The following is a 25,257-nucleotide window of genomic DNA, read 5'->3' as shown; positions in this document are numbered from 1 at the left end:
TTAGAGTCGAGCCTTCCTATCACTTTCAAACTATATCTTTATCTATACAGGGGAGTCTCCATAATTCAAGCCTCTGTAACTCAAATTTCTCCCTAGCTCGAACAACTTTTCAAGTCCTTTCAGTTTTTTTCAGTTTACAATGCCTTATGAAGCTTATTTCCTTGAAATTTCCTCAAGTCGAAAAATATTTGTGTTCCCGGTGCATGTTCGACTCTACTGTACACGCTTTTTTTATATAAGAATACACTTTATAAGAATGTTCATGATGGAAATTGCCAAAAAATTAAGAATAATGCTAAGAATATCACCATCATGAAATTTTGCTACTCAAGCTAAGAATGCCGTTTTTAGAGCATTTTCAATTATAAATTGTCAATTACCCAAGTAAGGCTCACTCCTTTCACAAAAACGCCATTTTTGTTCTTGAGACGTGTGAACTAAATGTTAAATCTAATCTGAATTAGTATCCTTACTTAAGAATGCTGTAAGAATATTTTAGGATGATTTTCCCAAAAAAGTTAAGAATATTCATGATGAATGGATTTACACCATTCTTATAAAAAAAAGAAGCGTGTATTTGGATATTGAAAATGTTGTTGATTACTCACTAGCGCTTTCTTTGGATAAAAAAGAATATTGTCAATAATACTTAAAAGTGGAGCAAGTATCCTTTAACAATTCTAAGGATATATACCGACATTTTTCGAAGTTCGGGCGGGTTCGGGTTCTTCGTATTGGAAAAAGAATGTGAAACATCATTTCTGAATGCTCCAGGTTGGGATAAAATTTATCAGACGTTAGGGAGTTCAAATTGTTGACATCCAGCACATGTTCGTTCTTATCATACCATTGCATGGACTGCAACCAACCTGATGACCACTATTGATCCTAATGTTGTGAAAGTGTTATACGGATATCGATACAATACCAGAAATAATATATGCTGCTTGAGGTCTTATACTAAGTAAAATCTCTAGATAGATTGCAGACGATTACGTCGTTCTGACGAAAATAACTTTATCCAAAAAATGTATATTTTGGGTGCTCCGTGCGTATAGACTTTTTTACACTTTTGACTGAAAAGAAGATACAGTTCATTACATCTACTCCAACAAGCCGTTTGATAGACCGCTCGTCGAGAAAATATTCAAGAACAACCAATTACGCGAGTGATGAAAGTAGAAAGTATAAAACAACTAAAAGAATCCAGGGTAAGCGGAGAAATCCAAAAAAAGGATTGACGCCCTTCCCCACCCTTCCCCACCCTCGGTTTGACAGCTATAGGAAAAGAAAGTCTTCGACTCGCCCTCGACTGTAGTCACTTTGTGTTTTCTATTTCTGTAGAGATAACAACATCAGCTTTGCGCTTGACGTAGAGGAAAATTGGTAAGCTCATAAATATAAATTTAAGGTTATGCGATTATTTGAACATTGCAATTTTCCGAGTTCTGTCAGCTCTTACCATTTCGAAGAAAGAGGAACCAAATATTGTAAGTGCAAAAATTGGCAAATTTTTCACCTGGATTCTCTTTATTAGCCTCATAGGTTTTCCAACCATTGTAATCCTTTTCCAACCTGCTTACATATGGCTTATTAAGAATGTTTTAGTCTATTTCACTTCCCCTGATAGGCATCCGAAAGATGAACGATATAATTTCGACCCTTGAATTACCCTTGACACTGCTTGACACCTGGAGGGGAGTAATAAGTTCTGTTAAAATGGATCCACTTTCAAATACTTCCACAAGTTTAATAATTAGCTTTTAATTTTAAGATATTTGAGCCATTCCTCTGTTCGGTGTAGGGTCATAATTGCCACTTATTCTTGTTAAAAGTTGATTAAATCAAAGTAGTTATTATAATCGTTATATTTTTCCATTAGCCAATATTATGGTCGGTCATCTTGAAATACCGCTTGGATCTTCAACGCCACAACGAGGCTTACGCAGCTATCGTACATAATTCAGTCAAAGCACGCCGTGAAAATTGCTTACATCACTTTATCATCACTCTATGTGAGCTTGGACTATTTTGCGAAATTTGTACTTTGTCATAAGGTTTGTTTTTTTATTTTAAGCGTTAAAATGGCTCTCGTTTAGCAAAAGGTTCTGCAGCTCTATTTTTGATACGGGAGCTGGTGTGAGCATAATGTATACGCCAGCACATTTATGTCTAATCAAAGTTTGGAATGAAAGCTAACACGGTTTTTTCTTCGTTAAACCTAACGATGAATTGAAGTTTTCCTTGGATTTCTCCAGCTATTCACGATACATTCTTCTCCTGAACATAGTCTCTCAAAAAATGACACTTTTGTAAATACTTAGGAAATGAGAAGGTTCGATGGTAAGTGGAGAAATCTAGGGAATAGTGCCCTTCCCTATTTTATAGTCGTTTAGGCAATCACGACAGTCTTTTGAATAACTAGTTACTACAGTCACTAGTAGTTACTAACTAGTTACTAACTTTTTTAATGATAATGTCATCTAATTGATTTGTCTTTTTTAAGGGCTCTGACCATAGTCCAAAAATTGATTTTGGTATTTGAACATAAAAGTTTTATTTCAGGTTCCTTAACACTTTTAACAAAGAATTGCCTTTATAAATTGCTTTTTGATCAAATCCCTTAAGAGTAATTAAGAATTTAATTGCAAAAATGACGTTATCAATTTTAAAAAGATGTTAATAATATGTTGCATCACCCTCTTTTACAAAAAGTGCTTAGTTTTAATGGGTAATTAACTTTTTTGTTTCAAAATTTCTTTACACTGTCCGCAAAGAATTGAACTATTTTAAATTTTGCGGAAAATTTTTCTAAAAAGATGTGTCAAAAGATATGACTGTTTTTTTAAGCAAAATCCAGATGAAAAATTGATGAAAAATTGATGAAAAACCACTATTTTGAAGATTTCGAGACAAAGAAGCATTTACAAAAATTTTCCGCAAAAATTTTTATTGTTCGGTAAAAGATACACCATCTACTGCGAAAAAATTTTCAAAATGTTTTTTCTTCGCCGAAACTAAGCTCTTCAAAGTTGAAATACTCTTCCTTGCAAAAGTTTTCATTTTCTTCTTCATCAAATTTTTTCAATGCAATTTTTGAATTTTCAGATTCAGGAATAGTTTGTCTAACAGAAAATGTATAACATGCCATAGTTTTGTTGGTTACATCAGTCAGAAAACACATTTTAAACACGGCAATTATGAAAAATTCACTATGGTCAGAGCCCTTAATACAAGACAGCTGTTGCCTAGAGAACGAATACTTCATCCCGTTGGTAAAGGCTTAGGGCAAATAATGTATGTTACTGTATGTTACAGTAATTTGTTTTTCAATAAACCGTCGCGTTTGCCTAAAGGTCTATTGTGTAGTCATAAAGGATGACTTGAAGTCGTCTTCAACTATAACTCGGGAGTACAGTGGAGTCTCCATGACTCAAACCCGATTGGGAAACACAAGGTTGTTCGAGTTAAGCAAATTTCGAGTTATAGAGTAAGGTTTATAAGGTATTGTTAACTGGAGGGACGGGAAAACTTGTTCGAGTTAAGGAGACATTCGAGTTATAGAGGTTCGAGTTAAAAAGACTCCACCCCGTAACTCTATGAACTTTTTTGAACGCTTTTCTCACACCACAGGATGTATGGATCATCGAATCACGAGCACACACAATGGAAATGACGGTAAATCATTCCTACGGTCTTCTCTACTCGTTCCACACCATCAAGAGTGATTACCGAAATATTGCTACGACTATGTGTGTGAGCAAGCCTACCGTTTACAGGTGGAAATTCGCAGCCTAAAATCACTTAAAAACAGGTATTTTGCTTTACTAATTTGGTGTTTTCGTTTTGCTCTGTGTTTCGGTATTAGTGGACGTTATGAAATTAGAAACAATTAAATTTCCATTTCAAAATTATTTATATTTGAAGATAATTTGAAAGACGTTCGAATCTAAATGATACCTTAAGTTGATTAAGTATTTTTGGCGGGGATTAAATTTGGCGAATTTGGCGAATTTTGCAAAGGGCCGGCGATTTGCACAATTACTTCGCCGCTGCGCAGCCTTTCGCAAGACATAAACCTATTTATTCTTTAAAATGTCTACCTTCGCGGCTTCGGCGCAACGGCGAAACATATTGCGCAGCGCAACCTTTCGCTTGATTACACTTTCTTTTCTGACGACATTTGATCTGACGTCACTTTCATTCTCAGAAACTTTGCATGAGCTTCAGTTGCTGTTAACAAAGATTTGCGCTGCGCGATATGTTTCGCCGCTGCGCCGAATCCGCGAAGGTCATTTCAGGACACAAAATAACTCTTTATAAACGCGAAAGACTTGCGCTTCGCAATATCTTTCGCCGCAGCGCCGAAGCTGTGAAGGCCATTTCTGATGTAAAACTAATCATATAAAATGATATTTTAGCATGGATAATACTGCTTCGCGACTTCGGCGCAGCGGCGAAATATATTGTGCAGCGCAAGTTTTCGCATGATTACACTTCTTTCTGTGACAACATTTGAACTGGATATAAAATAACTCATACCATATGTGAAAGACTCGCGCTGCGCAATATGTTTCGTCGCTGCGCCGAAGTCGCGAAGGCTGTTCCAGACATAAAATAACTTATACCATATGCGAAAGACTCGCGCTGCGCGATATGTATCTTCGCTGCGCCGAAGCCGCGAAGGCTGTTCCAGACATGAAATAACTTATACCATATGCGAAAGACTTGCGCTGCGCAATATGTTTCGTCGCTGCGCCGAAGTCGCGAAGGCTGTTCCAGACATAAAATAACGTATACCATATGCGAAAGACTCGCGCTGCGCAATATGTTTCGTCGCTGCGCTGAAGTCGCGAAGGCTGTTCCAGACATAAAATAACTTATACCATACGCGAAAGACTTGCGCTGCGCAATATGTTTCGTCGCTGCGCCGAAGTCGCGAAGGCTGTTCCAGACATAAAATAACTTATACCATATGCGAAAGACTCGCGCTGCGCGCATATGTTCGTCGCTGCGCCGAAGTCGCGAAGGCTGTTCCAGACATAAAATAACTTATACCATATGCGAAAGACTCGCGCTGCGCAACATCCTTCGCCGCTGCGCCGAAGTCGCGAAGGTCATTTCAGACTTAGAATAGCCCCCATCACACGCAAAAAGCTTGCACACGTAAAATATGTGCGCTAACTGCGTAAGCCACGCGCAGCGCCGAAGTAAGTGTGCAAATCGTCGCCCCACTCGAATTTTGTCAAAGAATTAAATCCCCGCTAAAATTTCAAAAATCGGCCATTCGCCAAATCAAATCCCCGCTAAATTTAACAGAAATAATTACTATGTGAACAATCAAAGCTTTTTATTATATTTTATAGTAACTTTCATCTATTGTGTCTCAAAGTGTTTCTAAATTCCCAATCCAAATTAAATCCCTGCCAATCTAAACAAAATTGATCAATCGCCAAATTAAATCCCCGCAAAAAATCGCATTTTTGCCAATCGCCTAAATTAAATCCACGTCAAAATTAATCCACTTAAAAGTTAGTTGAACTTGATTAGTGTAAATTTCTACTTTGTTGATGTTCGACTTCAAAGAATTATGCAATACCATATACATGATCCATGCATCAATTAATAAATTGTCATTATGAAAATTTGCTTTTCAACATATCTTATCGAGTGCTGAATTGGATTAATGTTCAATGACTGCTCATTAACAACTTTTAAAGGAGCCCTTTACTAATAATAAAAAATTCAATATTTGATGAATTTGAAAGCTATATCATCTACTGTCAAATATCAAAGAGTGTGTACCAAGAATCTTCGTTTCATTTACTCTTCCATTCTCTCATGAATTTAAAGCTTTCATTTCTTCTTCATCATTATCAGCCTTTAACTTCGATTTCATGGTTGAATCTTGTTTCTTCTTGCGAACCAATAAGAATGCAGCAATACACAATAAAAGAACACCGAACACACATCCCAGAATAATCCCCGTGTTTTTGTTGCCACCTGCCGCTCGCTCCTCTTCCGGATCTTCTGAAAATAGGGAAAAGAGATGGACATAAAATTATGGATGCTCATCAATACCATAGCCTATGTTTTTCTCAATGGTCTAAACTTAATTTGGAAGACGTGCAAGTGAGTTGCCATATGAGTCTGTAAATAATTTATCTTTACCATTCTTGAATTCGCACGTTTCTCCAAGTAATGGTTGGTCACACCTGAAAAATAAACCAAAAACATTTATTGGTATGACTTATAATGAAAGCCTCTCGCCACAGTACATTAATTGACATATTTTCGAAATTTGGCTCATTCACGAGATAGATGTATCGATTGATCGTTTAAAATGCTAAGTCCTACTTTTCTCCCGTGCATTCTTTGGGGCAAACACATTCCATTGATCCTTGCGTCTTGTCTTTCCATACACAACTAGCTCTGTTATACCCCTCGCATGGGCACTTCACAGATCTCAAAATGAAGTCTTGATCAGTTGAGGCACCACAGATATTACGAGCTGGGATAATGATTCTGGATGCCCCTACAGTTGTCGGGCGGAAAGATAACAACCCGTCTGTCGTGAGTGAGACTCCCTCATGGCTTCCAACGGTCTCAAAAGATATTGGTTTGCTTTCTGGATCTTTGGCTTCTATTAGGTATTCGTTCAATTGGCCTTTGATTGCATTTAGCTCGTTGGAGATGTTCTGGGAAACCGGACTTGCATTGTCTAAAAGTTAAGAAGTTCTTTTTAAAGTTGAGTTTTACGCTTTACAATACACAAAAATGTCATGAACAAAACAGTGCAGAGTTAGAAATGAATAAGAAAGCTCAAAGTAAAAATCAGTACAGTAACACAAATGAAAATTTGAAGAAATTGAAAATTTGAAATTTTAAAACCTTCGGTTGTTCTTTCTGTGAATTGATTGGATGTCGGTTCGCATATTTGGCACCAATTCTTCGGGTCTACTTCTTTCGCCGTGAAACAATATCCATTTACAAGACATGTGTTTTCCTAAAAAAAACAGAAAAGCCAGAGTAAAAAGAGGATTTGTCTCAAGACACGTATAAATTTCGCTGTACCAAAGTTAAAAAATTGTTGGGGTAAAGGTCTGGGGCCACTTTCAAACTAATTTTATCAAAATGAAACATAAACAATTTTCAGTGCAATTGCGAAACTTTGTTTCAAGTGGTTTACCTGCCTCAGAGAAATCTCAACAAAACAAATTAGGTCACCGTCACGTAAATACAATTGAAAGTTTCAAAAGTTTTATGCAACTGTTTCTGTCTAGATTAAAACTGTTGATGGACTTTTTGAAACATTTTTTGTTTCAGAAACCGATTTGTATATGTTTTCTTTCCGTCATTTGAGGTGGGGCCAACTAGCAACTTTTTCATTAAATTATAACACTTTTATTTGAGTGTTTCAGCTTTCAAATGTTTCTAATTGATGAAAACTGTTTCAGTTTTTATGTGTCTGATATGAAACGGGAACACTTATGTAAAACTAAAAGCTTTAATAGGGAGATTTCAGTAATGAATAATTTGATTACTACCTTTTGTTGACAAATTTTGTCGTTGGCTGGGTTACAAGCCATACATTTTCCATCAAAGACAATAAAAAGAGATTTGTTTTTGGAGAAGTTTACACCATCGTTAGACATCGCGATTGTGAATCCACCAGTTGGTTGACCAGGTTCACCGTAAACATCGCCGAAAATGTTTACGTTATGTAATGGAAGTTCTACTATGAGTTGAGTCATTGTTAGAAGGACTACTTCATTTATCTGCCCTTCCTCTACGTCAAGCTCGCGATAACCAACCTCTGAAATCTAGAAATTATTAAAGAGCAACTTAGTTGTTGGTTATGGACATGTTCCCATGATACGGGAATCCTGATCCAGTCAAATTTGAGATATCAGATTCATTGTAAAAGCGGTCAAAATGACTATTCTCGGGTTTTTCACTTGCTTGACGTAATGAACAATAGACCTGACCTTTTCATCCGGTTCAGGAACTGGCGGCCGTGTTGGTTTTTCTGCGTTTTTAACGAAAATCAAAACTGACTAAGAAAGCTTCAAAGCTAATCGAATAGTCGACTCACATCGATTCTTCTAGATTTACTCAGCAACTGATCAGTATCGACAGAATTGATGCCATTAAGACGTGTCCTGGTACATTCTCTCTTCCGAATGTCACATAAACCTTTGCCAGCAATCCCAGTAATTGTCGGTGGTAGCCCTGTTTGAAATTTTCATAAAGTAGTTGTATAGAAATTGAAACTAAGAAAATAAAGAGATTTGGTTTCATTTTATCAAGGCGAATAATTTGGCATTACAAGTCTTGTTATAGAGGTTTTTAAGTTTAGACTCTTCGCCCGGGTCAACCTATGCCATGTGAGGGGAATAGGGTGGTCAGTTCAAGGTGCTGACGGGGTGTGGACGCTCATTAAAAGCGTCTATAGTTGCGAAATTGGACTTCAGAGCCTGCAACTCAACCAAATAGCAACGAAAAAAGAAACATGCCAAAACATCGAAAGAAGTAGCACCAAAGGTTACCTCTCTTCAAAGAGCAATCACTAGAGGTGTAATTTGTGTTACAAAACACGTAGAGTTGAAACATTCCCCATTGCCACTGCAGCCATTCGGACAAAGGTTTTCTACCAAGATGGCTGGTGGTACAAACACAAGCGGCACACGTGAAGTCGGTGGAGGTTTTGTATACGTTGAAATTCCGTCGGAAGTTATGTTGGTCTCTTCTTGTGTGTTGTTTTTAGCAATGATTTGTTTCTTTATAAACTCCTCCACAACGACGTGCTGGCATTGTATGGTGAATGAAGCCACAGCTGTCTGCTTTGATGTTGCAATGTCTTCGCTGAGCTGTAGGAAAGAATCAAATTGATCGAAGGGGTTCAAATTCTCACAGGATCATAAATGGTTGTTTGCTGGAAGAATGATTTGAAGTCAGTAATGCTCAAGCTACAGTATTTTATTAATGAGTCTACAGGCAGCTGGGCAGTGTAGCCAGAATCGGAATATCATTCTGGTTTATAATTTACTTGATTCATTGCTATGTTGAGTGAATAATGTTGTCCAGGGATCTTGTTTAAGAACGATGAAAGTTGAATTTTGCTGGCCCAATAAAATAACCTTAAACAATAAGTTTACGGTTCGCTGGTCTAAAGACAACACGCGGACTCAATGATATGGTAATCAACACTGAATTTGCTAAGAATTAACCAGTGAACTGTTATCAGATAGAATAATATCTCACTTTGGCTACTTCATCATCTACTTTGTTAAAAGTGATTATTGGTCGTAATAACAGTTTCTCAAAATCTGATGCGTGGATAGAAATCTCTTTATAAGGGTATGTTTGCACGGTATTTTTTCTCAGTTACGAGATTTTTAGTTTTGGAAAACGATTGATATTTACAAATCTATTTTAGCTTACAATCTGGAATTTTAGGAGCTGAAATTTAGTGATTCCATCGATTTAAACTCCTAAAATTAAAAAATAAATTTTAGTCTATACGGAAAGAATAACTAATCTAGGTGAAAACTTGACACCCAAATTTCTTTTCTTAGAAGTGCGTTTTCAAATAGTTTTCAACACTGGTCAATCTATAAGATGAGCTGATTTCAAATATGTAATTATTATTTGCATTGAGGGGACCGAAGTGCCCGAAATTTCCAGTTGAAAATAATCAAATTATGTGCATAATTTTTGAGAATTCAAAAGAATCCAATCAAGCATGAGAAAATATGCAATTAAAATACGATATGAACAAAGAAATGACATTATCATTGCACACGTGCATTTGAATTCCCATTGCAACTAAGGGACCCCTTACAGACACGCTTCATTTTGAGGAGAAAAGCATGAATTCGTTCTATCTGATAATAATTCTATGAATTAACCGTCCTTGTGAATCTAGAATTTATCTGATTTCGCCTAAATTTATTCGTCTTTTATTGGCGAAGCAAAAAAGCAAAACTGCTTAAATTTGTGAGAAATTTTGGAAAATGTTTTTGCTATAACACGTTTTTTTATAAAAACATCCACAATTTTTAAAGCCTTCCCATGTTCTTAACTTTTAAAGATTTAAGCCTAACAATGTTCTTAAAATGTTCTTATTTTTACCAATCTGTGAGTATTTTTGTGCGATTCCCTAAAAATTGGGTCTTTTAGATTCCGTGAAGCCTTAAGATTCTCCTAACTTGTTCTTAATATTTTGACCACCGAAGCCTTACGTTCTTATAAAGTTTGTTCGTATAAAAAAAGGTGTACAAACCTTAATGTCAGTAACGCAGTCTTCGATATAACTTGTAGAGTTCATCTCCGGATAAAGTTGTAGACAAGCTTTAGCGAAGGTGGATTTCACGAGTGCTTCGATACATTCATCGGTAGCTTGTTCTTTGGTGATGCCAGATTTTGTGGGGAATTGTGGCAATTTTGTGATATTGACTTGAGCTGGATCGTAGAGGATTTCCTCCTCATCATCCGCATCATCAATTGGAATGTAAATGATGTCTTCTTTCGTTGATCGTCGTCTTCGCCGTCTTTTGTTGTTTTTGTTCACATGATTTTCACAGCCCTCGATAAATTTGTCTAAAAAGTAAAGAAAACAAATTGAAACAGGAAGGGGGTACAGTTGACTATCGCTCATTGTTCAAATTACAGAGAAATTCGTTGAAAGTAGTTGAAGAAATAGATTTCTGTAAAGTCCGAAGGGCTAGATGTCGTACTTTAAGTTCTCCCAAGCAAAAAAAAGTGAATATCGCAAAAACTATTGCTGCTATTGTTTTCGAAAACCTGCAAAGCTTCTTATTGGTCAAGCGCTGAAATACTATTGTATTGTCACGTGATTTAGGTAGGATTTCCTACCTAACCTCGGCACACTTTTCAGCCAAAGAATGACATCTAGCCTTTCGGGCTTTATAAATCTATGGTTTAAGAGGGTTTCTCCTTGACGGGGACAGAGAATAAGTTCCAATTATGAAGACATCCGAGGTGCGCCGGTTGGCGGTCGGGGTCATTTGGCGGACGGGCGAATTTGAATTTAGAGCAAAATAAAAATACAAACTTTAAAGAAAGTATGTCATATAACAAAAACGTCAAAATAAGCCGCAGAATGGTATAAATAGTTTCTATCTAAAGTTTTATAGTTTTTGAAGAATTAGCTCGTTTACCAAACTGTCCGCCAACCGGCTTAATGACTCCAGAAGGAATAATTGTGAAAAGCTTGGTAATCCTCCGATATTGATACGGTTTGAATCTTTGTATCATGTACTCTGCACCGAGAAGACCGTATAACCAGAGATTTGGGAAAAGAGGATAAGAAACGCCGCTGCCGCTCGCTGTTTTCCTATTCTTTCCCTTTGAATTCGGCACCCTTTGAAGAAGCAAGGCTGTAGAATAGTTGAGCAAGAAGGAAGGTCGAAACAAAATGGCGTTACGTACAGGTTAACCAATGTTCAAGAAAGAAGTCCTTGAATAAAGCTTTCCAGTGAGTTCTTTGTGAAAAAGAGACTGGGGAGTGAAACTTTGATCTTCTGGGGGTTTCCCCTGAGAAAATCGAGGAAAATCATTCTATATTCTGGGAGTAAAGATGGCGGACATGAGGCATGCTTGAAATTTTGAAAAATTGGGACCAATTTCTTTCTGGCTTGTATTGCTCTGAATGAATTTTTTGTGTTGCAGACATAATTTTTATGGGTAGTAGGAAGGTTGATTGTGACCACCTATGCCTTAGTTTTCCATGGCACTCTCTAGAACTTCTCGGCATTTTGATTTAAGATGGGCAATATCGGTTGATAATGTTGTTGTTTTTTTCAACTTTTAGATGAAAAAAATAGTGTAATCTTAGAAAAACTTCCTCCATGGTAATGGAATTGAGATTCAGTAAGTATACTTGATTTCCTCTGTGGTACTTTTAGCTTTATCTAGGGAAAGCATTGACTTTTCGGTTGGAAATTTCAAGTTTCAACAACAAAAACATTGCAAAGTTCAAATAACTTCAACATGTGATATATAAAGTCTAACTATTGATGGGCCATGATTTTGGCCGGTCAGTGGATTGACTCACAAGGCTTTGGCAATTTTTCAGCCAAAACATAATTTCATCGGTGGACTTTACAGTCTGTGTTAGGGTAATTCATACAGATTGCTTACAAAAAAGCCCTAGTTTTACAGTAGATTTTCATTTTATATATTTTCAGGCTAGTTATCGTCATTTTCTCTATGAAATACTGTTTATAACAACACTTCCCAGAAAAACCAGCCCACCGAAAGTTAAGTATTGGCCATCCAAGCACTGGTACAATGAAGCAAAGATTGACTCAGGATGACTCAACATTTTTGCATTTTGACCTTCACGTTAAGGCATAAGGGAAAAGTATGCTAAAAGAGGAAATTAAACCTGCAGAAACTATATTACGTGCATTTATTTAGCTTGAACAAAACAGAATAGAATGGAGTAATATATAAATATATGCAATGGATGTTGATATTTTGTAAATGTTTTCTGGACAACCGTGGATATGAACAGTTAAACCTGGTTGAGCACCGCCTACATATCCTTTGAAATTGGATATATACTTGGAAAGTGTTCTCTGGAAAAAGTGGATTACCATACACGTATTATGTAAATTTGATCAGTCTGGAGAATATTTTTCCAATCTGCATTTATTTGGATGTTTGTTTTGTATCCATGTTGTCCCTGGAAATATGGTCCAAACAAGTCATCAGAGCCAGGAAACACGTGGGCCAAATTTACCAAATGTAAACAAACTAGCAGACTAGAAGACCCCAAAAGTGCTTCTTTTTTAATTCTACAATTCTACTTGGACACATATTTTCACTTGTTATATAACAAGTTTTTCTGAGCACAATGATTATTTTGCCAATATTTTTTCCACATGTAAATGTATTTAATTTTTTAGCAATGAGTTACACATGTATTGGATTTAGTCCTCTATGGGGCATATTAATATAATTTTCTAGTCCAGCTTTCAAGTTATACAATCTGAATCAGTACTAATTAAAAATCAGTTGTAAGGTTTTGGTCTTTTTTTATAGTCTTCTCAATTTTATTTCAAGTTAAGTCATGAATGACACTGATTTTTTCATGCAATACGTCTTTATTTTCCCAGGTGTTATAAATGAAGGTGAATCATAAAAAAACCTTCAAATTATACTCTTATATTATTATACTGTTTTATTTGCTAGATAGATATATCATTATATCAGGGGAAATCCCTAGATGGAGCTGTTTTGTATAACTATTGTATTTTTTTCAATAATGTTTTTGGATTATTTTATGCTTTATTGTTTCGAGTTCATATAAAGCTCTTATAAAAGAAAGATTTCATGATATTTGTGATCTTGTAGCATTGATATCATGAATTATCATCGCTTCTTTTTTCTTTCTTTCTTTTGAGCTCTATTTTTGTCCTGTTTCCAATTTGTTCTAATACCCCACACCACTACCCGGCTGAAGAGGCCTCCATGATATTCTTTCTTAGAAACTCTAGTTCAAGAAATAACCAAAAATTATCCTAGTTTTACAAGCTTATCATTTTTGGTTTTATAATGTGAATTTCAATTCTTTTAGCTACAGTATGTATAAATTGATGCGATCATTCTATAAGGAAAATATTTTGGTCAAAGCTGCGTAATTCTCCCCTTCAAGCACAACGACGAAGGCTTGAGAAACACTACGTTCAAAGTGAAAAGTGCTTATAAAAAATATCAAAATCCCTGATTTAAAAAAAAATTATTTCACTTTCGATATCAATCACAGCTGCCATTTTTTGTCTGTACTTCTAGTCTTGTGCGCATAACGAATCAAGCGCCCTGATTGGTTCAGAATGAAAACAATCGATCGGCCGCAGACATTTCAATAGAAACAAAAGATTCTACAGCCTCGCTTCAAATAGATGAATAGCGCATTTCTTATCCTCTTTTTCCAAATCTCTGGTATAACCAAGGTAGAAAAATCCCTGACACTCGTAATATTTCAACAATAAGTCAATTCAATTAAATGTTTTGTAGATTTATGAAAAAGCAATAACATACCTTCGGGCATAATGGTTTTTCCTTGATTTATTCGTATTCTTTCCTTCCCCTTCGCTTCTGTGCAGACGATTCTCCCCTCTTTTTCACAATTACAAAATTGTTTCCTCGTTTCGTTGCATCGCCGTTCGCCAGGTTTGTAGTCAAACAGACCTTGTCCTGGTGCGAATCTGGAAAGGGGGCATAGTTTTACAGAATAATGACAGACAGACAGACAGGAACCTACCTAGGCAAAGGCATAGGCTTTGGTAAATATACTGCAAAGACCACGGCACAAAATAATGATATAAAATAATTATACAGCTGAATCTCCATAACTCGACTACACACGCATGGAGACCCTAAACATTCGAGTTATAGAGGTTTCGAGTAAAGGATCTCATTTTACTGACCCATTGGACTTTTACACTCGAAAAACCAGACCCCCCCTGGACTTGTGATTTTCCAGACCACCTTGGACGTCACACCTCCTCAACAAAAGGGTACAGACTATATCACGAATAGCCCATTACAGATTTTATAAAAAGAATTTTGGGAATACTTGCCTCTTGAAATTTCTTTTGTGAAAATAAACTTTAATAATCTTACTTCCAGCTCATAGCAAATTCAAAGGGTGATAATATTCCTTGAAGTTGTAATACTTCTCCATTTCTCGTTTGGATTTCATCTGATTTGTCGCCATTATTGTTCCCGCAAAGCCCTTTCGTTCGTCCAAGATAATTCGACGGTGTTGTGATCCTAATGAGGTGTCTCCCTCGGAACTCAACCAGAACTCCATCAGGTGTCAGGATCTAAACTGGTGGTACAATCTTTTACTTTTTACTTACTGATAAATACAAAGAGATCGTCAGATAGCCTTTTTAGTATCTTTGGTCTAAAAATACCTTCTATCGTGCTGACAAAAAACAATCGCCCACAACAAAAATACACTTAGTTTAACTCCAATTCATTACATTCAGAGTCAGTTACAGATATGAAAAGGTTCAAAATTGTTGGCCCTATTTCCTTATTTGGAGTATGGCTAAAAGAAACACTGTCCTCTATATATTTTGACTCCTCCCCTATTTTGATCTGCCGCTGAGACTGCTTCAACCTGAGGCTCTTTTTCATTAAGAAAAAAAATATACTATACGCACGTCAAACTCTGTATTGCTGTAAACGATGAACTTCATTGCAGGATCCAATATTTGGCTCGGGATTTGTACTCCTTGCTTTGTAACACCAGGACAGAAATTGACAGCAACAACATTTCGCCCATATCGCACTGCTACGCCGCAGTTACACGAAACTGTAGTCCCACACTGAAAAGTTCTCGCGTGGACCTATAAGTCGAGAAAAACTCTTGTCTCCCGAATAGGCGGGGGGGGGGGTTTCCGAATAAGCAGGGGATGGAATAAGAGGGGGGGTAATTTGAAGACATTTTTTTTTCCTTAACAATTAGTGGGGGGGGTGCCTATTCGGGAGACAAGAGTAGGGAATTTAATTTATTCTGAAAGAACTGTCTAAAAACACGAGGCGGATTATCTGATCACTGATTTCTAACTTGATTGGATCTTTGTGCCCAATTTTTATCAGTAATTATCTTTTTATATAGAATAGATAATTACAGTGTCATAAAAATCTGTTCTCCTACACAAATATTTGCCCCTCCTGTCTACGCTACTGTTTTAAATGGGGATTAAAACTAATTCAATTTTCCAGTGGTCCAACTGGATCTGTGACACTGGATTTGAGAGTCTAAGTCCGATTGAATCGCCTATAGAGTGCTTTCAGATGTGCATTGGTGTCTGTGCTTCTAATGAGAGCGACTGTCAATTTCTGAAACCGTCCAACGAAATTAAAAAAGAATATTCAATGAAACAAACATTTACCTCTGTTCGTTCTCCGTCAGTGCCCATCATTAAGAAATCTCCAACATATTGCATGTCGTAATTCAGTCCGTCAAATGTCGTTAAATGTGGATCACCGGCCGAATGACAGAATCGTGAACCAGTCTTCTCAATTCGTATCTAAGTTTGAATAAGAAAAGTCCTTGGTTTTGAATTGTAGACCCCCGTTTACTGAAATGCATTTCAAATCATATCAAAAAATGAAACTTGGAAAGTCAATTGGTTGAAATGCTGAAAATTCTAGCACAATACTCTCAGATGTCTAATAAACGGTTTCGTCATGCAAATTTAGTCTTTTATCTAAGTTCCCAAGTAGAATGAAGGAAATTGAATCTTTTTTTTAAGTTTCATGGTAGAAGTTATTAAAAAGCCTTACCGCAACATCTGTAGCTGGGACATTTTCCCAATCTTCGAGAGCGTTGGTTGCAATTTCAATTCGGATGAACATATTTTCGACATTTCCGTTTTCCCAATCCCTTCTCGTCACATTGATCACCTATGCCTTTTCCGCTCCAAGAAATTCGTCAGTGAAACATTTCCGACATTTTTCCGGCACTACTGTCCCAGCTGAGTTATAAAATTGAACTTGTACGGGACAGAATGTTTGTGGTATATTTACTGTTGAGTAGATGTGGATGGAATGAATTTCGTCCGGCGATTTAAACGTTAACGAAGGTGGTCCAATCTGAAGAAAAAAATACAGTTGGCTCATAAATGTTTTTCGAATCAGAGAAACATCTGAATTTTACAACTTTTCAGCTGAGGGGCCAATATTGTAGTTCGAATTACAGAAAGATTCGTATAATAAATGTTTGAATTAGACAGAATTGACTGAATCTTGTTTGATGGCCCTCGCATTAATTAAAACTCTGTAGTGGTCATTACTCAAAGTTTTTGTCAAAAGTTCCCAAATGATTTATCAACTTGGAATTCGTATATTAATTGACCGAATTGGAAGATAATTTGTATCTATACATTATAAGGGTCGTCCACTTACCTTGATTCCAGCGAATTTGACATCACTTTTGATTGGTTTTCCTTTTCCATACTTATCTTGTAATCCTTCGTAGTATGAAGACACTGTGCAGTAAAACTGAAATTAAATTTGACATCATTTACTGGAAGGAACAGAAGCTCGCTCCTAAAGCCAAAGTATCACAACAACCCCATGTAGACGAGTGAAATTTTTGACTTTTGCTCTCAACTTGATCTCAACCCTTAAAAATTTTCCCTCACTCGTAAGATTTGGTAATTTAAGAGGTTAAGTTTTAGTTTAACTTTTATTTTGTTACGACGCCACGTCCTATAGCGTATCTAGCTAGAGTGGTTCTGGTGGGCCGTCCGCCCATAGTACGCCACCGTCGCATTTGCTCCTTTCGGTAGAATCTATAGGTGGTTTAGAGCTATGACTTCGAGCACCGATCTTCCATTCGCAAAGAAGCTCATCTTACAGTGAAGACAGAGAAAATTATTTTTTTTGTTGTTGTTGAATCTTCCAATATCTCTCAAGGCAGGTCCATAACTATCAGTGTTACTAAACGTAAAGAGATATAGAGTATGCACATTCATGGATATAAATGTAGTTTGTGCAGTGAAGCGTATAATTTTCGTAGCACACGAAACGAAAGGAGACAACATTCAAACAGTAACTTTTTTTTGGGAAAACTGTAAGAAACAAACCATCAAGATATTATCAAGTATATAACAATATCTGCAACTAAATCTGGCAAAGGAGATGGGCGGTGATGAGATGTTGGGCCGAGGTGATTGTCGCTGGTTTTTAGAGATGATGGACAAGGGGATTGTCGTTGGTATTGGGAGATGTTGGCCAAGGTGATTGTTGCTGGTATTGGGAGATGTTGGCCAAGGTGATTGTCGCTGGTATTGGGAGATGTTGGCCAAGGGGATTGTCGTTGGTATTGGGAGATGTTGGCCAAGGGGATTGTCGTTTGTATTGGGAGATGTTGGCCAACAAGGTGATGCTCGCTGGTCGATTGGAGGATTGGGACCATTGGGGAGGCTGACATAGCTTTATATTGTCCCAGGTTATCATTTTATTTACATACTTTAAGAGAATGCTAAAGTTCAGTTGCTTGGAACAAGGTGGAACAAGAAGAAGCCATATGGATAAAAAGCTTTCAATATGATTGGTATGAACTCTAACAGATGTTTGTGTGATATTTAACATTTTTATTTGGAATTAGGTTTTGGGTGTTACGCAAGGGGCTCGCAAAAATGGGAACAATTTTATTATATTTCTGGCCAAACCGAAACAAAAATTAATACACCATTAAAACATAATTTTTTCTCTACGAAACGTAACATCGATTATTTGAAAATTCTCTCTTTTTCTCCTTTAGCTTTTAAAATTTCTTTCAAACAAAAGGCCTATTTAGTCGATATAAGTTACGCTTCTAAAGGCACAGAGGCTTTCTATAAGATAAATTTCCGTGGTAAAATGGTAAATTTTTCTTGTCTTGGACAGTGCTTATAAAAACATTATATAAAAAGGAGAACAAATTTCTTTTATCTCAGGTAGTTTACAAACAAAGATTTTACTTTTTATAAGCATTAATTCAATCCCACAGATCCCAGCTGGATGTAGTAATCAAGCACGAAACCTGAACATTTTAAAGTTCCTCCTGTCAAGATACACCTAGGCAAGGTGGTACACAGATGGTGCACGTCAAAAAAGTCTGTCTCTGTGGCATTTATATTGATTTACACTAGCTTTTTCTAATTTGAGTTTAAAATATTATTTCACATAACTATTATAGACTGAAGTGTCTCTGTCAGTCGGCTGACAAAGGTAGATTTGGAGTAATACAAAGTAGGATCATTGAAGGGCATTGATTAGATGACTTGAATAGCCTGTTATAACAAGACTGTAAAGTTATAAACGACTCATGCTGCAGATCAGGGGCAAGTTTAATATAGTTTTTTCATGGCCTTTGATAGATTTAGGTTTAATATAAAATCGGTATATAAAATAATAATTCATTTTCTATTACATGTTCTTTTGCTACAAAATTTTCCAAGAGAGAGTATGTTTACATTGAGTCATTATCACACGTAGAGCATCAGTTGTACAGATAACTGGTCAAGACTTGGGAAGAAGGCAAGAAAATTTAAGTTATGAAGAAAATATATTTGGTACCCCTCAATTGGCTAGCATGTTGTAGAATGGGCAAGGATGGAGTGAACTGTAAAGGAGGTACTACCAATAACAAGTTTTTCATAATTACTAATGGCTAGAATTGATAGCATAGCAATGAGCAACTTTGGGTATCCAAATATTCCGTTTTCCCTTTCAATAAAGGGCTCGTAATTGCGGTTGTGATAGATTCTCCTACCGGACCGGCTGTACGGCTAGGAGTCTCTCAGCAGCGCGAGGATGTTTAGTGTAAATGTTCGTAGTGCAAGTTGTGAGGATCCAGACCGGCTGTCTGGGCAACCCGGCTGGTTGCGAAAATCCGACGATTCTAGGCAATTCATCTCGATAGGGAGGTCAGATTCGGAACAAAGTCCGGCTTTATCCCGTCTGGTGGCGGACCTCCTCAGTTTTCGGGCGCACACGGTTGTGATAGATTCTCCTACCGGACCGGCTGTACGGTTAGGAGTCTCTCAGCAGCGAGGATGTTAGTGTAAGTGTTCGTAGTGCAAGTTGTGAGGATCCAGGCCGGCTGTCTGGGCAACCCGGCTGGTTGCGAAAATCCGCTGATTCTGAAGCAAACCCATCGTGATAAGGAGATCAGATTCGGAACAAAGTCCGGCTCCTTCCCGGCTGGTGGCGGATCTCTCTTAAGTTTCAGTATGCACAAGGTTGTGATAGATTCTCCTGCCGGACCTGTTGTACGACCAGGAGTTTCTCAGCTGCGAGGATGATACGGTAGGGAAACTGTCCATAGCGTTGTTTTAGGCTTTGTGTTTTTCCATTTCATACAGCAAGAGATTTTGTCCCACACGAATTACGCGCGATGGACAGTTTCCTGTAGCTATTAGGCTGTGCACGGTGATGAGGGGCCAGGCCTTGAGTCTGGGCAACCCGGCTGGTTGCGAAAACCCGCCGATTCTGGGTTTATTCATCGTTTAGGAAGTCGGATTCGGTACACAGTCCGGCACTTACCCGGCTGGTGGTGGACTTCCTGTCGGGTGCACATTGTTGTCTTATTTTTCTTTGTGTGATGTAGACGTGAAATAGTTAAGATAATTGAATTTGTTATCACATTTCATCTTATGTTTATATTTAGTGAGTTTTCTACTGGTTGATATTTTATATTGTTACGATATACCTTTTATAGGCTTATCTACTTTTACTAATAGAAAAATTTTTAAATTTGTAGGTACGCGCGTCTTCCTGCAACCGTTAAGGCGCGACGAAAGTATAATTTGGGGATACCTTCGGTTGGGAAATATTTTATCCCCAAAATTACTTGTATAGGAGTGGTTAGCCAATAAACAAATGCCAAAACTTAATACACTGGTTTCCCTTATCGTTCACCCACTTCTGGGCCATCCGTTCTGCCCGCAGCGTTCCAGGAGTAAAAAATAGAAAGTTAAATGGTAATTTAAGAGGTTAAGTTTTAGTTTAACTTTTATTTTGTTACGACGCCACGTCCTATAGCGTATCTAGCTAGAGTGGTTTTGGTGGGCCGTCCGCCCATAGTACGCCACCGTCGCATTTACTCCTTTCGGTAGAATCTATAGGTGGTTTAGAGCTATGACTTCGAGCACTGATCTTCCATTCGCAAAGAAGCTCATCTTACAGTGAAGACAGAGAAAATTATTTTTTTTACCTCCCTCCCTCCCTTCAAGGCTTGCGAGCGTGGTTGCAGGCGGCCACCTTATACATTATAATTATTGTCAAATATGGGAAATATTTTATCCCCAAAATTACTTGTATAGGAGTAGCGAGCACATCACTAAAAACCGGATTTTTTATCTCGTTTCTTAGTGAGTTCCACTTTGACGATTTTCGAAAAATAGAAGCCTTTCAAGTGCTTTGACGCAAATTCGATTATTTTGCTACTGCAGGAGCTTCGATAGTTAAAAGTGACGTCAAAAAATCGAATGTTTAGAGCCCGAAAACCCGGGCTCAAAACATTCGAAAGAGTCGCAAAGTGGAATAGATGTTAATTGCGTAAAAAAACGCGGGTGACGTCTAGTATAGGCTAGTATAGGAGTGGTTAGCCAATAAACAAATGCCAAAACTTAATACACTGGTTTCCCTTATCGTTCACTTCTGGGCCATCCGTTCTGCCCGCAGCGTTCCAGGAGTAAAAAATAGAAAGTTAAACCATCTACTTTTTAGAAAATCTGCCTGAATATAACGGGAAAAGGGGTAAAATCTCGGATTACTTCCAAGGCAGAGCTTTAATTTATACATTCATTTGCGAGTTTATGTAGTTGTGCTTTTGAGGACGGCGGAGTGACTGAAGCGATTTGGAAAAACCCGTAGTTTTGACCAACAAAATCGAGAACGGTGATTGTTTACCATCGTTCTCAGTCAATCAGGATCTAAACAGATCAGAAGCTAACTGTCTACGTCGCTGAAAAATACATATACAAAATTTTCCATTTGCACGTGTGGAACGATTAAATAAAACCTACTTCATTCGGTAGTTTGAAATATTGGTGCCCATTTACTTCATCATTTTCCACAAAAGTTGTCGTCTGTTGACCTGTCAGTATCTTTGTGAATAACAGCTTGCCATAAACACCTTCCACCAGATCATGTCCTTCGTGGAACGTCACAATATGGCGTACGCGGTCAGATTTGTCCGCTGGATCGAACGAGCAGGCCACTCTCATTTTGTCATTGATGAGCTCGAAACGGACTTGCGGTCTCCCATTCAATTTCGGATAATCATCTATAACAAAAAGTTAATTTCAAATAAAATCGTTATAACGATATTACAATCCCGAGAGAATTTCATGTTTAGATCTTTACTATTTTATTTTTTTTTGGTTACCTGGAGAAAACAAAGTTTATGTTAATGTTAATGTTAATGTATATATTCTTTAAAGTCGAAAAATGTGTACAAATCTGTACTAGCTTTAAGCTAATAGAGTTCGACTGCCTATTTTACAAAATGAATCATTCATCATCATCTGTTAATGCCCAATCGCTGACGATTTCTTCTGTAGAGCATTTTGGTTTATAATTTGAAGATATTTTTGTTCGGTTTTGTAATTTTTTAACGAAGCGTAGTTTTGTTCTTGGGCTTCCTCTTACGCGCCAGTTGAATCCTTTATTGTTATTGTCTTTGTTAAGTTTCTTCGCTTGTTCGTGCATCTCCTTGATCTTTTTCCGTTCGTTGATTGTGAAATCTTCCGTTATACTTACCTGAAAGAAACAAATTTCATTTAGCATGTGTAAATTCTTCATGATAAGATCTTTGTCATGTTGACTTTGCAGGGTGACTTTCAGAGGACGGCCATTCTTTGTTTTTCTGTTTCCTAATCTGTGGTGAGTAACATTGATTTCTGGAACATTGATGTCATCTAGGAGTTCTCGGAACCGAAATATATCATATTTTTTCCCATTTTCTTCTTCTTCCTTATCTGGGCCTGAATATTCGAGAAACCCGTGAACGATCATATTCAGTTTTCTAGATTCTATGTCTCTCTTTTCACTGTCTTCCTTCCGTTTTTGTTCTTCGGCAGATTTTAAGTCTTCTTTGTGCTTCTTGGTAATCTCAGCGTATGTTTTCTTTGATGTTTCAGTCATTATTTCTGCTGTGTGCTTTATTTCTTCCTTAATCATGCTTCTTGTCTTCTCCTCCATCTCTTGTAGTTTTCCTGCCAGAAAGGTTTTGAGGTCATTTTTGATGGAATCACGGGTTTTTGTGTTGGTGTTGACCTCGTTGTTCAGGTTTTGTATGACGTCGTCTTTCTTTTTAAGTTCATTTTGCATCATATGTTGAGTGTTTTTCCCCACTTTACTTCTTAGGTTTTTCGTTATTCGTACGCAGTTTGAACATAAGTAATGATCGTTGTAGGATGTCACGAATATTTGTAGTTGATACAGGGGTAGCTGTGTGCACTCATAATGAACTGATCTTTTACATTTTTTGCATGTTAAGCGATCCAGGTCATCGTCTTCAGTACATCTTGACGGCGTGCAAGCTTGAGGTGGTGAGGCTGCTTCGAAAGGCTGATCTTTATCCATTTTGATGTTATTTTCATGAATTTTGATGTTTTTATTGGTTTTCAGCCATTTTTTCGAAGAGCGTTGCAAAAGCGTCTGATCTAGTTGACGTCAAATAAAAACTGATATATGGGTGGATTTTGCTTGCTGCTTCCATTTGATTTTTTGAACAAAAAACTTGTATCCACTCTAGCGTATTACTCGCCTAACAGGCAACATATTAAGAAAAAGTCAATTAGACTGATGATTTAGATACGTACCGGTACAGTTAGGTCCGAATCCGGACAATGAAACTTTATCATCTGGACATTTCTTTTCCGAACCTGAAAATGAAAATAAACATTATATTAAGATAGCCGAACCGGCTGGCGGTAGACTTGCTAAAAGTCGTAGATTAGGACCATTCACGTCAAATATTGACCCTATCTAATTAACCATCCATTATTTCTTCAGTTATGAGTAGCTCGCTCTTTAAAGATGTCTTGAAAATGTCGTAAGCCTTCTACTCATCCTCTTAAATATTACATCTTAGAGTTATGCGATTCAGAATCACAAATAAGCTAATCAGACCAACTGACATACAGTTGACGCTCTTTTATTCGACGTTCTGCTATTTGATACGCTCCATTATTCGGTAATATATTGAAAGTCACTGCTTACAAGAAGCTCTCCTAATCACCTTCCAAAGTCTTACTCGGAAAGATCAGAAACTTTTAAATTACCCCCGGTAATCTCTTTAAAGGTTGGGAAATTCACGATTGTTAAGACATTTTTTTTTATTTTTCCAAAAAGTCTCTAAGGGTCACCTTGTACCCCCCCCTCCCGGATATGCCCTTGAAAATCGGATAAGACGAAAGCGCCAACTGTATTTAGATAAAAAACAAGTAGGATTACCCGCGCAATAAACCATTGGACAGCGAGTAACAGATGGTAGCTGATAAATCAGAAACTCTGCTCCTTTTTGATTCGCACATCTTTTCACGTCGACTATCCACGGCATGTAAGGTTTGAGCTGACAATCTTTGCACACAACTCTTGCTCTCAACTTCTTTATCTCTCCAACGTTTTCTGGATTTTTCCCATCTAGCCAGATGGATCTAGTGGTACCTATTATCGAGACAAACATAACATTTATTTTATAACATGGTAAGAAGCTGGCCTCAAGCCCAATTTTTGAGTCAGGTATTGCGTTGCGTAGTATTCTAGCTCCGTTTATGAAAAAAATTTTGTTTTCACCATTCTTGATCATACGATATTGATGTCTGTTGGATCAAGGGCTATGGTTAGATTATCTAAATTTAGCAAAGTGAAAAAAAATCAGTTAATTTGAGGCCTCGAGCCTGCGCAACCTGGTTGCTTATGAAGAAACAAAATTGTACATAGTCTAAATGGCTTCTCTGAACGGCTATTGATTTCCAACCTTTCTAAATGATTTTAAAAAATATTGGACCCATCGCGTTCTAAATCAGCTTGCGGTCATGGTTGAGCATAAATGAGGTTATTTTCTCAAAGTGCTACTGTCGAGGATATAAATGTTCGTTCTTACCACATGAGTTGACTTGTGGAGGCTTGGTCGGCATTTCACCACCAGCAGGGCTGACAAACCGATACCATGCCGAACGCATTCGAATGTCACATTTGAAGTGATTCTGATCGTTCTGTAAAATATATCCTGTGCTTCTCTGTCCGTCGTCTATTTCAATATGACAACCGCATGGATCTATTTATAGACATTGAAATAAGTTGTCTTTTACGTGGATACATTGGATGGAGTACAGATATAAAACACTAGATAGAGCTTTTCTTTCCCTACTTGAAGCAAAATAATACGCCATCTTGAATACAATGACGTCGCAATTTAGCTTGCACGATCCTCGAAACTTAGTCATTGTAGTGTCAAATTACTTCAACAGCTAAAACGAAAGTTTCTATTGCCCGGGGGGGGCCACTCAAGGTAAACCTACACCGTACGTGCGGGTCCCTTTCCCAAGCTTCCCAAAGTGCACTGAAAGGGTCAAAATGAGTAAAGATGAGAAAAAGAGGGTTGATTTTTTGGCGCAAATTTACTCAAACTTGGCCAAATTCTCTGCGCTGTGAGGGTCCGATTTCAAGGCACCCCCCAGCGGTCAGCGGTTTGCGTGATGGCGTGAT

At 37.4% G+C, this 25,257-nt stretch overlaps 2 protein-coding genes across 4 annotated transcripts in view; one reads left to right on the top strand and one right to left on the bottom strand.

The window, feature by feature from the left end:
• Positions 1-25,257, top strand: part of LOC136807277 (uncharacterized) — a 49,126-nt gene that overhangs the window by 3,908 nt on the left and 19,961 nt on the right. The gene's annotated exons all lie outside the window — the stretch shown is intronic.
• On the bottom strand, positions 6,354-11,280 carry LOC136807297 (von Willebrand factor D and EGF domain-containing protein-like). Its single transcript, XM_067063907.1, has 7 exons — positions 11,184-11,280; positions 10,286-10,602; positions 8,612-8,870; positions 8,096-8,232; positions 7,548-7,823; positions 6,892-7,006; positions 6,354-6,721 (listed from the first exon to the last, which is right to left on the bottom strand). Exons 1-7 carry the CDS (start codon positions 11,278-11,280, stop codon positions 6,354-6,356), a joined length of 1,569 nt encoding a protein of 522 aa, XP_066920008.1.

The sequence above is a fragment of the Clytia hemisphaerica genome, unplaced genomic scaffold, assembly GCF_902728285.1.
Source record: "Clytia hemisphaerica strain Z4C2 unplaced genomic scaffold, Clytia hemisphaerica genome assembly, whole genome shotgun sequence".
In the NCBI taxonomy this organism is placed as follows: Eukaryota; Metazoa; Cnidaria; class Hydrozoa; order Leptothecata; family Clytiidae; genus Clytia; species Clytia hemisphaerica.
The sequence above is the reverse complement of the archived record's forward strand: the minus strand, read 5'-3'. Positions and strand labels throughout refer to the sequence as shown.

What these genes read in the sequence shown, in the direction of transcription:
- LOC136807297 (XM_067063907.1), bottom strand. Translation starts at nt 11,280, where the DNA reads ATGATACAAAGATTCAAACCGTATCAATATCGGAGGATTACCAAGCTT. An exon ending in ACTGCGTTACTGACATTAAG is followed by an intron (nt 8,871 to 10,285) that starts GTTTGTACACCT and finishes TCTTTCCTACAG; the next exon opens with CTCAGCGAAGACATTGCAAC. An exon ending in CACAGAAAGAACAACCGAAG is followed by an intron (nt 6,722 to 6,891) that starts GTTTTAAAATTT and finishes CTTAACTTTTAG; the next exon opens with ACAATGCAAGTCCGGTTTCC.